The sequence below is a fragment of the Notothenia coriiceps genome, unplaced genomic scaffold, assembly GCF_000735185.1.
Source record: "Notothenia coriiceps isolate Sejong01 unplaced genomic scaffold, NC01 NC01_scaffold00037250, whole genome shotgun sequence".
Lineage (NCBI taxonomy): Eukaryota > Metazoa > Chordata > Actinopteri > Perciformes > Nototheniidae > Notothenia > Notothenia coriiceps.
In genome coordinates this window covers 6,578,378-6,589,205 of record NW_011369951.1, presented here as the reverse complement: position 1 = coordinate 6,589,205, position 10,828 = coordinate 6,578,378, and the positions used below count along the sequence as shown (strand labels likewise).

General features: G+C 40.1%; 1 protein-coding gene across 1 annotated transcript in view; it reads left to right on the top strand.

Annotated features, from left to right (window-relative positions):
• LOC104967217 (probable G-protein coupled receptor 160) overlaps positions 1–9,747 on the top strand; it is a 10,284-nt gene extending 537 nt beyond the window's left edge. The window contains exon 2 of the mRNA XM_010796634.1: positions 8,836–9,747. Within this exon, the coding sequence (XP_010794936.1) occupies positions 8,836–9,747 (912 nt within the window). The remainder of the gene's footprint in view (positions 1–8,835) is intronic.
• The last annotated feature ends 1,081 nt before the right edge of the window (positions 9,748–10,828 follow it).

Here is a 10,828-nt window from a genome sequence, read left to right as displayed (position 1 = left end):
TAATTTGTGTATTCCTGGCAATAAATATGTATTCTTAAATCAAAACCGTTTCTCCTGATTGAAAACGTATGAGCCTAGAACAGCTCAAATGTCAGATTCGTGTAAAAAGTGAGATTTTGGTCCTTTAAAACAGGGGTTGGGGGGGGTGCTAGTGAATTAATTTCAGAAAAAGTTTGAGAAACACTGCGCTAGTGGATTGTCAAAGAAAAAAATGTCTATGCAAACGTTATTATTAATAATAATTAAAAAANTGCTGAAAAGCTCTATGGAGATGAGGAATTCATTTTCCAGCATGATCTGGCACCTGCCCACAGTGCCAAAACCACCAGTAACTGGTGTACTGACCATGGCATTACTGTCCTCGATTGGCCTGCAAATTCCCCTGACCTGAACCCCATAGAGAATATGTGGGGTATTGTGAAGAAGAAGCTGAAAGACACCAGACCCAACAATGCTAATGAGCTAAAGGCCGCTATTGAAGCATCCTGGGCATCCATAACACCTCAGCAATGCCACAGGCTGATTGCCTCCATGCCACGCCGCATTGATGCAGTAATCCGTGCAAAAGGATTCCCAACCAAGTACTGAGTGCATTAATGGACATTTTCAAATGTTTGATTGTGTTTTGCTGTTATAAATCTTTTTTTTTTACTTGGTCTGAGGAACTATTCTAATTTTTTGAGATAGGATTTTTGAGTTTTCTTAAGCTGTATGCCATAATCAGCAATATTAAAATAATAAAAAGCTTGCAATATTTCAGTTGATTTGTAATGAATCCAGAATGTATGACATTTTTGTTTTTTTAATTGCATTACAGAAAATAAAGAACTTTATCACAATATTCTAATTTTCTGAGACAGTCCTGTAGATCATCACTTGTCACTCGCCAAGTAATGCTCTTAAATTTGAGTCTGCCTACAAACGGAGAGGACTGTCTTCCTTTAGGGATTATTAGTAAGGCAGTATAGCGGAGAAGAGGAATGATTGTACTTATTTTTGTAGCTTAATCTTTTCACTGCCAGTTTGTTAGTTAGTTTATTAGTGTTTTTTATTGAGAGCCTATACAGTATACTAATCTGCCATCTGATTAATGTGATGCGTTCGCTTGGAAAGCTGGCAGATGTGGCATAGTCCAGAGAGATTCACATGTACCGGCTGTGTGTTAAAGTAAATGTGTGATGAATGAAAGGAGCATTTGTTAAGGTGGATGTTACTTACATTTTAGTCTGAAATGAGTCGACATTCTGAGACAACGAAAGGTTGAATGTGAAATAACTTGCTGAGTATGCAAAGGGAGAACTAAGAAAGCCACAAAAGGTTGAAGGTCACACATTTTCATTTGCATTGACCATCAAACAATGGTTGAGCTGGCGCCACATGTCTAGCGAAGCATCTCGCTGTGACCATGGTCTTAGATTGCATCGATTTCTGATTAGACTTGCAGCAATTTGTACTAAATCTGCTAACTTTCAATAGCTTATTTCATGCTTTGAAATCATATGAAATCCAAAGTACATAAAAACAATATTTGTCTTTACTTTAAGTCATGTTTTTGTAGCATTTGGATTGTGTGCAGAAACATGTAAGTGACTTTATTAAGTGGCATCTACTGTATGTGTCTATTTACATGTTCTGGTGTTATTATTCTTATTTTAAAGTAATCCCTAAAATCCCCACACTAAGAAAGTATTAGTCGATTTCTCATTTCTGTTTCTAATTTCCTTAATCCTTAATTCATCTGCTTCTATAGAAGATTATCTTTGAAATTGTGATGCTTGATAAAATATAATGGCAAAGTTATGTAAAAATTGCAGGTCCTATTTCCAGCTCTGCAGTAAATTGCTTGAATGAGGCAGCAGCAGGTATTTGGGTTTAAGTGGAATATGTGTGGCTGTAGCTTTTAAAGTCCTTTACAATCGACAAGTTAGATGCCACCTCAATAACATTAGCTTGTTTACTTCTACTTACATTCATTATGTTTATGTTTATTTAGGATCCCCATTAGCTTTAGCTCTTGACAAAAGCTACTCTTCCTGGGGTCCGACACTTAAAACAATACAACAATAATACAACAACATCGAAGACATAAGTCCTGACATCATTAACAACATTAACAACATCACCAATATCATCAACAATCTCCAACATCATCAACAATGTCATCCACTTTCAATATCAATCTCAGCCAAGGATGAGTGCACTAGATACCCACCAGTACAAAGCATGAGATACAATTAAATGAACAGCTCACACGGGTACATGGTGATTAGTAGATGGCCCTTCAATCTCTTCTTGAAAGAGGCTCTGGACTCTCTTTCAGCAGCAATGACTTCCATTCCTTTATAGCTCTATAGATTGACTTTAAATCCACAGAAACCTTTTTATACACACCTCTCCCTCCCTCTCCTGGTCCCGAGGAACCCTCAGTCTCATGCAGCCGTGTGTTTGTTTATGGAATCGTTGTGGACATAATATAAGCTTCGCAATTGGGAAATAATTAGGAGACAATAATTGGGATTTAAAGTGTGTGTGGCTTTTCACTGCACACGTAGCATTGATTACAGTTTTAATCATATTTTGTCCGTGCCATTGTTTGTCGTTTAATTGCCCTGAATGCGGCGTCGCCTCTGGTGTGACGCAGAGATTGATCACACAAATTGAAGTGCTTGTGACTCATGACAGAGCCCATCTACTTTCAAAGAGAAGTATATTAAGGGGGGCATGGAGGATTAGGACATGGCTAAAAGAGATAGAGTGAGAGGTGCATAGACTTGGCAAAAAAAGTAGAAGCCTTCAGATGTCTAATTGTAAAGAAGTCTATGTGAAAATGACCCTACTTTTTACTTGATTTATAACCCGAGTAAACATTGTCTTAATGAGTTTATCGTCTCCATTGCTAGTTTCTAGTCTTTTCATTACAGCATGATGTTCAGTTATTAAATTAGCATCACGCAACAAGCAACGTGTGTTTTAGGGCGTGGCTACTTTGTGATTGACAATTCTCTACCATGGCGGCCTGCCAATCAGAGCAGAGGCGCAGTAGTTTACTGTATATCCAGCTCCACCTTCTTTTCTAGATATGGTCCGTTGTATTTCCATAAAGAAGATTTTAATGTCTTAATGGTAACCATCGATTTTCTAAATATTGTGTAAAACAATCACAAAAAACCTGGCATCCTATCTTAACCTTAATCAATCAAGGTCAATGCCAAACCTGAACCACATCACAAGAGTTTTGCAAAATCGAAGGCTACCATCGAGACACGGCCATCAAAGTGTCATATTAAAGGCCTCAACATGTCCATAAACCAATAGGTGACGACATGGTGGCTACATCAACTTCTTTTATACACTCTATGGAGAGGAGAGGACAGGCGTTAGTGTCAACTTTATGACGGCAGCAGATTCCACAGCACAGTCCAGTGACTCAACTCTAACCATGCAGAGCTGCAGCTGTGTGTGGGCGCAGATCACACTAGGGCTGCTCGATTATGGCAAAAATCCTAATCTCCATTATTTGGGTCAATAAATTATATCACGATTATTAAAAACGATTATCCATTTACTTTGAAAACATCAATTTATTGAAAATATTGTTTATTTTTTTATAACAGTTGATTACCCTGAACTTTAAGTATAATTCAACTGAAAAACCAATAAAAATAAAAATGTACATTCAAAAGAAAAAAAAAGAAAAAAAAAATCGTTTTATTTCGATGATGTTGTTTTCATATTCGTTGAAAGCCAAAATCGTAATTGTGATTAAAACACGATTAATTGAGCAGATCACACACATGTGTAAATACACAGTGTGCTTGCTAGTGTTTTGTGTTAAATAATACCAGCAGAGTTTTCTTGTTTGTTTCTAAATTAATCAAAGAGGAAACCACAAACAATTGAGTGCTGAAGTTGAACATTGTTAATTTTCTGAAATATTGATTGTCCCGTCCTGAGCCATTACAATAATAAAGACATCCAGAGGAATATTACAACATATTGGCATCTTCTAACTCGTTCCTCTCTAATTAACAGTGTGGTTTGAATGAGAAAACACTGGGTCATAAAACTCAATCAGCATGTCATTAGAGTGAGAATCAAAGTTCCAAATCATTTGCCAAGTACAACAGGTGCAAATAATCTGACTTGATTCACTGCTGCTCACACACAGCAGTGCTTAGGCTAACTACAGGACTAACTCAGTGTCATCTGGACCTCATAGAAAGCATGTAAAAGCCCTGCCACAAGTACTGTATATCATATATATCATTAAAGGTCAAATATGCCTTAATGTTGTGGGTTATTGTTCTTCTACCATAGCAATGCCTCCACTCTCTTAAAAAGCTAATCATAATTTAAGAAGGTTGGGGATTTTATGTTTGTTTTTTACGGCAACATGCCCAGTTTGTTTGCAGATCACATGTCTTATTACATATCACACCACTTCCTGTCACCATGGCAATGTCTTAGTCCTTTTCACAGCAGACATGTTGACTTCATTGTAAGAGAAGCACTTATAACATTAATGATGGCTCTGCTCACTTCAAGTGTTCCTGTAGTCGTGACATTGAGCCGTAGGGAACAATAGAAACCATCATGATCTTTTCCTTAATGGGACATGTCAACATGTCTCCTGTCATCTTTGATGGGAAGCAGCATTAAAATGTCCTGAGGGGACAGGGAATTAATGGGAAATGGAATAAAGAGCCTTGTAGGGTAAGTCTCTGCAAGTCGAGCTGCTTCCCCGGCTTTAGAGCCTGGGCTTTGAATTGATCATTAGACTAGTGGTATATCCAGCATTGTCTTACCTTTTACTTCAGCTCATTGTCATTCTAAAATAATATAATGGTTGAAAAGCCTCAATGGGGGGGTCATGTACAGATTTGGAGCAGGTTTTCTTCTATAGCTTTTCAATATTTAGCAGCTTACTCTATAATGAGCAATTCATTTAGATTTCAGAATAAAAAATGTTATCATTACTGACAGGTATGGTTGTGCTTAATAGTGCTATAAAATGAAAAGCATTGCATACAAATAATAATAACAATAATATAGTTGTAGGCTATAGTGCCTTTCATAAAACCAAGGATGCATAATGAGAATGTGAGCAAAATGAAGTGGCTAGTAATAATTAATAAATATGTATCTTTCTTTCTTAGCGTTTAAGCTGTTAAAACATATATTAATAAATTAACAATGTATAATACATTAATTTCCTTTTATTTTATTGTGATTATTTGTATTATTAAAATATTATTACCAAAATGTCTGTGGCCATCGCATGCTGCCTGGGCATGGTGCCACTTGCTATATAGTCTGCATGGAAAGAGATTGGTATATCAATCGCCTTCACTCGCCTCTGTGCAGCAGTCAGTAAGTCATAAAGACGGGACACTAAGGCTCTGGGGGGCGCTTGTTTCTGTAATGGCTGTCAGGTCCAGTCACTCTGTCCAGTTTAGGATTCATTCCGAGCTGAAAATCTTCTCTAAGCTTCACAGAGACTGCTTTGGCCTCCTGGTCTCCGTACTATTCAGATATTATTGCACCTGGATCTTCCTAAACCTCCACATACCTTTTTCTAGGGATGCTACCTGGAGGAAAGTTGTTATACTTTACGCTGTAAAACCTCGACATAAAAGCAGACACCTACACAGTCCTGTTTCCATCACTGCCACCTCGTTTTATGGCAGCTTTACAGTTGGAGAGTTCTGTTTTGGCAGCTTGTATTTCTAATTTTATAGCTGACATTTCACTTTCAAGCACTGCCCGAATCGAATCCTTGAAAATAGCCGTAAAATCAGCTCGCAGCGATAACAGCAGTTCCTACCTAATGACCATGACTTCAGTCGGGCTTACCGGTATCCGTGCTGGGGCGGGGGTCTCTCTAGGTCTAGGACATGTGTTGCCTTTGCAGTAATCAGTTGCAGCCTTGAGTCTATCTACCTATCATATTTTGTCTTCCATTTGGCTATTTTGTGACTTATATTACAAAACTCAAAGGCTCCAATGCGAAAGCTATAGCAAAGTTGTTGCTTATGAAAATCCGAAGTCTGAGGCTCCTCCAATCGGCAATATACTGAAGAAAGGTAAAGAAACAGACACAAGATAATGCAAGAAAATAGTGCATGTGACACAATGGTGCAAGTCAAAGGCAGAGATAAGTCAACTATGTAAAAAGTGAGGACTTTAGGTAGCTTATATTTTTATGATAATACCCTTAGTTTTTGTCCAACTTTGATTTCTTTGGTTTCTTTATACTTAAAAATAGCATATTCTTCCACCTCTGGCAAACAGCAGTCTACATACTACTACACTCACTTCTCACGCTGAGGGTCAATAAAGAGACCTATATATTAAATGGGGAATGATATGGGACTCAGCCAAGGTTTTTTTTTAATGCTGACTCACTATCACAATGTCATGGCTGAACGGGACTGGGACACTATCTTCAAGGGACAGAGATATGAACACAATGAAGTCAAATAACAGTGTGTTTGTGTGCGAGCTGTGTACATTTCAAAGCCATGTGTGCGCTAAAGCTGCTTCTATTCCAAGTGAAACTGAGATAAACCGAGCTGAGCTCCCAACAAAGATCTCTGGGGTCTAAGCACTGTATAAAGTCTGTAAGAAGCAGATTATTGAGTCTTTTCTGTGGCTTTTTGTTATACAAACAGCTGAAAGAAAAACGCTTGTAATCTCTCTTAAAATCTGTCTCTTCTCCCTAAGGCCTCAGTTAAGCCCGAATAAGAAATGTTTCCCGCCACAGCAGAGTGTATTATAGACGAGATTAGATTGATTGCGTCTCAAAATTCAGTTTTTATTATGTTTCCCTCCTTGCTTTTGCAATCAAACAGCCCTCATACATATTAAAAACGGTGCCATTAAAGGCTCTGATAAAGGTGGAGGTTTATGTGGGGCATGTCCTCAGATGTGCCGAGGTGCATTAGCAGTGACACACAGTTTGTAGGGTCATCTCGGGCTCTCGGAAAAAGCCCAAGAAACTGAAACGTACGATATTCTGAATGTCTTTAATCTCCAGTTTGCTCTGGCTGCTGCTTCCTGTAAGACACTGGACATGATTGGGAGGTGCGGTTGGCCGACCAGTGAAAAGAGGGAATGGAACAAAGAGACAGAAAGTAACATTTGGGGACTTCCTTTAAATTCTAAACACTACATCAAGTTTAAATGCCAGACAGAGTCATTTGCAGGACCAGCGACTCTGTGCCTGTTGTAAAGGGGGAGTGTTGAGAGTGTCCTCTGTGACTAATTTATTACAGTTATGGTGACGGGTAAAGTTAATAGAGTCAGTGTGAAGCACTAAGCATCTAAACTACCTGCCATTATTTCTTTACATTTGGGGTACAAGGCACTATTTCTTACGACAGTGTGTGTACAGGGACTCAGGTCCAAATTAAGCACTTAGTAGCACTTCACTCTTAGTTTGCACACTGTGTATAAATGGCAATTATGAGTTCTCCATGTGTGCAGATGTGCACGCCTCTATCAGAGTAGAGTAGGGGGTTGGAGGGACCATGGGTGTTTCTCAATTTCGAGTAAAGCTGCTCCAGAGCCACTATTTCAAGCATACTACGTCATCGAGTGCCGCCGAAGTACTGTTCCAATGCCCAGCATACTTGGAATTCTACCGAGCCCGGCATTTCGTTTGGAGAAATGTCGAGGCTGCACATGTGTAGACTCCGCGGTCTTAAAATCCCCACAATGCTTTGCGCACGGACCAATTTCCCCAAATCTGTGGCGGAAAATGTAAGGCGGGGCCTCTCATATGACGCACACTTGCTCGCCTGTTCCAGTCTTCGTTTTCCGAATGCCAGGAAAGATTCTTGCCTCGCTTCTGAAGCAAAANTACTCCGTTCTGACTAGAAGGCCAGAGAGAAGAAGTGAGTTGTTACCATGGGATGAGTCTCCATGCAGACAGAGAAAACGTTTAACTAAGGTCTGAGCACGGGACCGGGGGCAAAACGCAACATCTTGCAAGAAACAGCATCTAAGGGCTTCTTAACATTTAACAAACTATGAATGTGTCATATCCGCTTAACGGGAAGAACTCAGCTAACAGACGATATGAACCATTTGTAGCTAAACAAAACACAAGTCTAATGCCGAGCCTCTGAATTAGCCCTGAGCTAAAAAATGCTTACGCACTTAGCACAGAACTCACGGTAGAAATAATTTATTACCTATCGGATCTGCACAAACAAGATATCAGATTAAAGCTGATATTCCACAGATTCTAGAGGTATAAGTATCATCACTGTGCGATCGCGGCAGGGGAAGCAAACCCAGACATCACACAATGTAGCTTTACCGAGCCAAAACGGCAAATAGTCTTACTGTTGTTCTGATCAAAGTTGTGTTCAATGGCATTAAAATGATAAAAACGCTGCTGAAGGTGTCTGTGTCACTTTGAAATGATTACTGATAATCCATCATCATATTTATGGCAACTTCAGTTTTCAGAGCGTAATAGCTTTGGCAAACTGCGTGCACATCACTCTCATTCCTCAATGGTAAGTAATGTTTAGATTAGGAACTTTCCCTTCCATTCTATTGGCTCTAACGGTTCAAAAGAGATGTCAATCACCAAAATCGACCAATGGGTTCCAGAGAAACGGCAAATCCACCCAAATGACCCCAAAGGTGGCTCATTTTTGCTAAACCTCTCTAAAAAGGTAAAATGTCACTTGTTTTGTTTTCTTCATTTAGTAAAATCCCAATTAAAAAATAAATAAAAATCCTACAGACTGATTATTTAAGATTTGAAAGTAAGGTTGTAAGACTTTTTTTAAGTAATACATTTAAATTCATTCCCCCCTGCAGCAGCAGAGCCTCCTTGAAAACACAATGAACATCCCCATCGCCTCCATCCTGCGGGGTCTGGGAGGAAAATGTGTTCTCGACTGGGCGCTGGTGTTCTTCCAGAGGAAACACATCTGCCGAAGCTTCCTGGGAGTTTTCAGTGTGTCCCTGGCCGTCGTCGACACCCTCCTGACCCTCTCCGTCACCGCCGTGCACCTCCAGGCTGAGGGACACCTCCTGGGCTTAAAGCTGACCCGGTACCACGTGTGTCTACTGGTCCAGATCCTCGGAGAAGTGTACAGCGCTCTGCAGTGGCCTGTCGTGATCGTGGCCGGTTTGGACCATTTCTTCTCCGTCACTCGGAGGTGGCAGGCCTCCAGCAGGTTGAGCCTCTTTGGGAGCGGCCTGCTGTGGATCCTCTCTGCTCTCTACGTCTTCCTGCTGTCTGACTTCAGGCCCATCATGGAGGAAGTGTTTCACATCCAGATCCACCAGTGCTGGGTCTTTCACACCTCTCAGATCCTGCACATTGCTACATCTCTCCTCCTGATCTTGGGCTGTGTCGCGTTGCATGCTGGGCGCCTGACATTAAAACATCCTCCTTTAAAAGATCAAACTACAGACCAAAGTAGAGCTCACTCCAGAAGAAGTTTTGTTCTCCAGACCCTGCATATATTTCTGAACACATGGGCTCTGCTCCTGGTGATCCTGGCCGTGCTCCTCCTGCTGCCTGTGGGGATACCTGCGTACCTGGGCCTGAACGGAGCCTGGCTCTGCTTCCTCAACAGCCTCCTGATAGCAGTGGTTTTATGTGCAGTGTGTCCAGCCTCGCAGCTGGGGCAGGGCGGGGGGGCCGTGCCCCCCGACAGCTTCTGTGAGTGGAGATTTACACTTAGCCCGCCTTCGGAGGACAGAGCACGATCACACAGGTAAACACAAACAGGTCTCGTGTTGGAAGATGTGGACTAAACTCTTGAGACCTCAATCTGGACCTTTTTGGTCAGACCAGTACTTTGGCTCATCCAATACCAAGATGGTATGAGGCAGAGGAGGATTTGAGGAACTCTTTATATTGTCAGTTGACACATTTTGTCACTCCAATTTCGCAATTGTGCAAGATGTAGTCATGCAGCTTTGCAGATGTTCAAATTTAGATTAGACGGTTGAGTTTAAAGATGGGTGTGGTCCGAGCGAGGGCGACAGCAGGAGATGTGTGAGGAAGAAGCCCCTGACCCAATTTTGCTGAGTCTGGTGGGATTGCATCAAGAGATGATTTTCAAAAACAGGCCCACCTTCACTAGCTGCAACATTAAAGTGATGAACACATGAATGCATCACTATTTATAATCCCAAAGTACGCTGTAATATATACCAAGTACCAATATTCTAATTTTTATTATTATTTCTACACTTTGATTTTGCTACTTTTTATATTTGCATACTTCTTCCAGAACTGATCAGATATACAAATATTGTTGTAATTATTGATTCCTCTGCCAAATGATCATAAACGTATTGATCATGGAGTCAAAATATAAATGTGCTTTCATATAACACAAAAACAGTGAGGCTGAAACCAGAAGATGTTATTTGTTTGAAGTAAGAAATTAGTTTTCTGTTGATCAAAGACTGATTGAGCTCTTTCAGTTCTACACATTATTATTTTAAGAGAAAGGGATTTTATTTTATTTTTTAACTTGAGTGCCACTCACTGGCTTCATTTTGTCCATACTGTTGTTGACTTTAAATCTCCATTATCAGCTTTAGAGACGATATGTACAAAACCGGGTTCATACACTTTTTCACCAATGACTTTTCCATGACTTCTCCATGACCTTTACCTAATTTTCCATGACCAAAAAAATTACTCTTTCTCAGCGGCACCACTGAAAATGGTTTATTTTAACATGGAACAGGAAAATAAGGTCTGCATATGAAACATGATCTAAAACAAATCAAATCAAATAGTAAGCTTACTAGCTTCTACACGCTAAAGCAACTCAAATCTCTCACC